At 71.7% G+C, this 4,402-nt stretch overlaps 3 protein-coding genes across 3 annotated transcripts in view; 1 reads left to right on the forward strand and 2 right to left on the reverse strand.

Annotated features, from left to right (window-relative positions):
* F751_5212 (hypothetical protein) overlaps positions 1 to 2,579 on the forward strand; it is a gene marked incomplete at both ends in the record, with an annotated part of 6,850 nt that extends 4,271 nt beyond the window's left edge. Inside the window, 8 exons of the mRNA XM_011402811.1 lie at positions 51 to 311; positions 557 to 683; positions 922 to 943; positions 1,094 to 1,130; positions 1,308 to 1,699; positions 1,883 to 2,028; positions 2,235 to 2,343; positions 2,537 to 2,579. Coding sequence (XP_011401113.1) covers positions 51 to 311; positions 557 to 683; positions 922 to 943; positions 1,094 to 1,130; positions 1,308 to 1,699; positions 1,883 to 2,028; positions 2,235 to 2,343; positions 2,537 to 2,579 — 1,137 coding nt within the window. The remainder of the gene's footprint in view (positions 1 to 50; positions 312 to 556; positions 684 to 921; positions 944 to 1,093; positions 1,131 to 1,307; positions 1,700 to 1,882; positions 2,029 to 2,234; positions 2,344 to 2,536) is intronic.
* A 281-nt stretch (positions 2,580 to 2,860) lies between these two features.
* Positions 2,861 to 3,055, reverse strand: F751_5213 (hypothetical protein; the record flags this gene model as incomplete). The annotated part of the gene is made up of 1 exon (XM_011402812.1): positions 2,861 to 3,055. One exon carries the CDS (start codon positions 3,053 to 3,055, stop codon positions 2,861 to 2,863), a length of 195 nt encoding a protein of 64 aa, XP_011401114.1.
* Positions 3,056 to 3,360: 305 nt separating this feature from the next.
* F751_5214 (Zinc finger CCCH domain-containing protein 56) overlaps positions 3,361 to 4,402 on the reverse strand; it is a gene marked incomplete at both ends in the record, with an annotated part of 3,302 nt that continues 2,260 nt past the window's right edge. The window contains 2 exons of the mRNA XM_011402813.1: positions 3,361 to 3,459; positions 3,686 to 4,130. Coding sequence (XP_011401115.1) covers positions 3,361 to 3,459; positions 3,686 to 4,130 — 544 coding nt within the window. The remainder of the gene's footprint in view (positions 3,460 to 3,685; positions 4,131 to 4,402) is intronic.

Genomic DNA, 4,402 nt, shown 5'->3' on the forward strand with positions numbered 1-4,402 from the left:
CGGGCGACGCGGGCGTGCTGGGGCACGCCGCCGCGCGCCTGCTGGCCGAGCACCCCGCCACCGCCGACGGGGCGGCCGCCGAGCTCCTGGCGCGGCGCGAACCCGGGGTCAACGACGGCTCGGCCCTGGGCGCGCCCTCCAGCCACCCCTCCGACACCGCGGGCAGCGAGCTGGCGCGGGCCAAGGCCTCGGAGGTGGACGCCATCCTGTCGGGAGGCAGCGAGGATGTCAGCCTGGGCCTGGCCTCCCAGTTCTCCCCGGTCCTGGCCGACAAGAACAGGGTGTGTTTTGTGTGGGGGGCTGTTCTGGGGGTGAGGCGGGCCGTTGATGGAGTATCGTTGTTGTGTGTGTGTGTGTGTTGTGAGTGGGGGTGTTCTGATAGCCCTGTGCGAGCAATCGTCGAGGCTGGGCCTGGGAGGAATCTGAGCCAGCCTGTCCCCGGGCATCCACCTGGAGCCTGCTCGTAGGCGGCCCTAGCCCACACATCCCGAGCTGCCCAGGATCTTCCCCTTGCAAAGCCTGCTCACACCCTTATTTACTCCCACTTGTTCTCCAGGAGGTGGAGGACCTGCTGGCGGGGAGAACTGCGCCGGAGGCCAGCCCCTGGGGCAACGGCGCGTCGGCGGGCGCCGGCAGCGACGCCGCCGTGTTCGAGACCTTTGGCACCACGCGGGCCTCTGGAGGTGCGTGTGTGGGTGTATGTGTATGAGCAGCTCATTGTCTTTCTTTTTTGGGGTCGGAGGGCGAGGCGGAGCAGGGTCGGGTACTTGTGTGGATGCACACTGGAGTGTGGTGGGGCGAACAGGAGAGGGTTTGTGGCAGTGTCCAGGGGGGGAGGTTCATGGTGCCCCGGCGCCCCACAAGCTCAGCTATGTGGAACCACGTGCGGCCACCCTGCCCTCCCCCGGCCCCCCTTCACAGGCTCGCCGGATGCCACGCCGAGGTTCGGGACGGGGACCTTCCCCCCGCTGGAGCCCACCCCCGAGGAGACGGAGGCGGGGGAGGGAGGGTGGGCCGCCGCCGGCCCGCCCGCCGGCGCGCCGCACGGCCCGCGCATCGCCACCGTGGCGCACATGTTCATCGCGGACTACAGCCAGCCCGACGAGCTGTCGGTGTTCGAGGGCGACGCGGTGAGGGGCGTGGGATCCTGGGGGAGGGTGCAGGGACGGGGTCCTTGGGGTGCTGGTAGTGTCGATGGAGGAGGAGGAGAGGGCGGTGGGTACGACAGCCCATGCGGACCACTCCATCTCGCCGACCCCAGCCTCCCCCCTCGACCCATGACACACACACACACCCGACACACAAAGGTGGAGGTGCTGGAGGAGTCGGAGGGCTGGGCCCTGGTCAAGGACCCCTCCGGTGCGCAGGGCCTGGTGCCGCTGTCCTACCTGGCATTCCCCTCTGCCGGCGGCGCCAACGGCGGCGCGGCCCGCCCCGACGGGTCCTTCGGGGACGCGGGCGGCGTGACGCGCCGCTCGCGCTCGCTGTCGCGCACGGTGAGCGGGCCCGGGTCGCCCGGACCCTGGGGAGGGGCCGGGCGGCCCGCGCGCCAGCCCTCCCTGCAGTCCAAGGAGGACCTGCTGGGGGACATGTTCGACCGCGCGGGCGACCAGCACGCCGCCGGCGGCACGTTTGGCGGCGACGCCCGCGCGCACTCCTTCGGCACCCCGCCGGGCGGCGGCGACGAGGACGCCGCGCTGTTCGGCGGCGGCTACTCTGCGCCCCTGCCCCCCGAGGCCGCGCCGCGGCGAGCCGGCGGCGGCGGCGGCTCGCCCGCGCAGGGCCAGCGCCGCCGCTTCGGCAGCGGCGACTGGGGAGGCCTGCTGGGCGGCGGCGGCAGCGCTCGGCACGGCGGCACGGATGCGGGGCCGGGACCGGCGAGGATGCTGTCTGGCGTGGGCGGGTTGCACCACCGCACCGTCTCGGGCGGGTCCAGCGAGCGGGGCGGCGCGTCGACGCCGGTGTCGCCGGGAGGCGGCGGGGGGAGGCCCGGTACGGCCTCTGAGGGGGACCGCGCCATCGTCGCCGGTGAGGGTCTGGCAATTGGAGGGGGGGAGGGGCGCTGCGGGGTCCCACTTGAGTCGGGTGCTGGAGGGTGCGCGCGGATCCGACGCTGTGCAGGCACTTGGCGAGGAGCGTTTCGGTGTGCCCGGGACTGGGATGCTCGCCCAGGAACAGCTGACTTTGCAAGCAGACCCTCACGGACCCCTGTTCCCATGCCACCCACCCTGCAGGCTTCGCGGCGGAGATGGAGGGGGAGCTGACCGTGGCGCCGGGAGACAGGGTGCTGGTGCACAACGACGCCGACGGCTGGGCGCGCGTGATGAGGCTGTCGGACGGCAGGTCGGGCCTGGTGCCCTCCTGGGCGGTGGCGGGCGGGGCTTGAGGTGGCGGGCGGGACTCGAGGTGGCGGGCGGGGCTCGAGGTGGCGGGCGGGGCTCGAGGTGGCGGGCGGGGCTCGAGGTGGCGGGCGGGACTCGAGGTGGCGGGCGGGGCTCGAGGTGGCGGGCGGGGCTCGAGGTGGCAGGCGATCCAGGTGGGCGAGAGAAGTCGACCAGGGGAGCCTCGGCCAGGCCTGACTCATGGCTGCGGTGCGCCTGGGCGCACAGGGAAGATATCACGCCGCGTCAGCATGTGGCCCCCGACTATTGTGATCTCCGGTTACAGCGCAGAGCAGGTCTCAGGCCATGCACTGCAATGAAAGCATGGGCAAACGAAAGGATGTGGAGGGCCCGGGGGCGCCTCAAGAAATGGGGAAGAGGGTCACCGCACACGCTGTGCGGCCAGGGGAAGGGGGTAGGGGAAAGAGAGACTCGACTCCGCGGCTCTGGCGAGCGTGCTGCTGGAGGGGGGGTGGATCTCAAGGGCAATGGCGCCCGGCAGGGCGCATGGGGGGCGGGAGCCCCGCATCAGACACGCCAGCACCTGCGCTCTGATGCAAGTATCGAAACAAGAGAAGGTGCACCAATGGTGGGAAGGGGTGCTTCTGAACCTTCTTCGGGGGCTGCAAAGGCGGGCGGGGGCGGGGGCAGCGAGCAGCGGAGGGTGCAAGCATGGAAGTGGGGTATCGTCATCGTCTCGGCACGGGGTTGACAATGCTTCTCGAAAAGGGCGTCAAAGGAGGTATGCATGTGTGCTCATGGCTCTACACTGTGCGACGAATGTCCACTGCGCCTAGGTCGCGGGAAGAAAGTGAGAATGGGAGGGGCACCTGCATGTCGCTGATGCTTTTTCGGCACGCGGGCGCGGACCCGGTCGTGGCTGGGTGTGATGGGGTGGTGCCTCACGGTTCCACTTTCCCCGTCCAGCAGCAGGAGTCTGCACCCAGGGCCGCTCGCAGGCAAACTCCTCGATGTTCTCTCAGAACAGGCACGCAGTGCGCCCAAACTCCGCAGAGTGGCGAGGGACGCCGTTGCGGGCATCGAAGAAGACGCGATCCTGTTGCGCAGTCGCCTGCTGCTGCAGGGAGGGAGTTGGTTTTTTGTGTGTGTGTGGGGGGGGGTGTTTATCACAGGTGTAAGGCAAGGACAACCAAGATGGTGCTTCCCTGGGCACGTCGCTGGGCAATTGCTTTCAATGGCCAGCTTGGATGCTTGGGGCACTCACATCGGAGAACATCGCCGCCCTCGGAACCGCACCGACACTGCACGTTCTGGAACAGCCTACAGAGTACACGCACACACACCTTGGCCAGGAAGGCGGTGTCGAAGGAGGCCGCCCGCGAGGCGGCGCCCGCGGCCTGCGTCTGGGCAGGGGGCCCCCAGGCAGCGCCGCCGGCAGGCCCCAGGAAGCCGCCCGAAGGCGCCGAGGAGAAGAGGGCGAAGCTCTCCAGGGGCGGCTGGTCATGGCCATGGCGCGGCCCCGGCGCACCGCCGCTGCCGTCCAGGCTGCAGGAGCCCAGGCCAGCGAGGAGGGCACTGAGGGAGGCCGAGTCGGCGCTAGCGCCCGCGCTGGCCACCGCGGCGGGGGCGAACGCCGACCCGCCCAGGCCGGAGTCGATGAGGGAGAGGAGGGCGGGGTGGATGCCCAGCGCACCCTCGGCCGGCGCCGGCGCGCCAAAGGGCGAGTCCAGGGACGCGGCACGCGGGTTGTACGCAGCGCGGATGGTGGCGTGCGCCGGGCCCGCCCCACTCTCAAAGCTGGGCCGGGCCGACCGCCCCGCGCCGCGCGAGGGCGACTTGCCGGCGGAGGGCGGCGTGCCACCCAGACCGCCGCATCCGGCCCCAGGCGCGCCCGCCGGGCCGCCGTCACGGCTGGGGCGGCGCGGCGCCAGGCCCAGCTTGCGCGCCACCGCGTTGCTCATGCGCGGCAGCTCCACGCCCAGCGTGGGCGAGGCCGGCGCACCGCCGGCCGGCCCGCGGAAGGGCTCGGGCGTGACGGGGGCCAGCGCGGCAGGCCGGGG

Source organism: Auxenochlorella protothecoides, assembly GCF_000733215.1.
Source record: "Auxenochlorella protothecoides strain 0710 unplaced genomic scaffold scaffold6, whole genome shotgun sequence".
In the NCBI taxonomy this organism is placed as follows: domain Eukaryota; kingdom Viridiplantae; phylum Chlorophyta; class Trebouxiophyceae; order Chlorellales; family Chlorellaceae; genus Auxenochlorella; species Auxenochlorella protothecoides.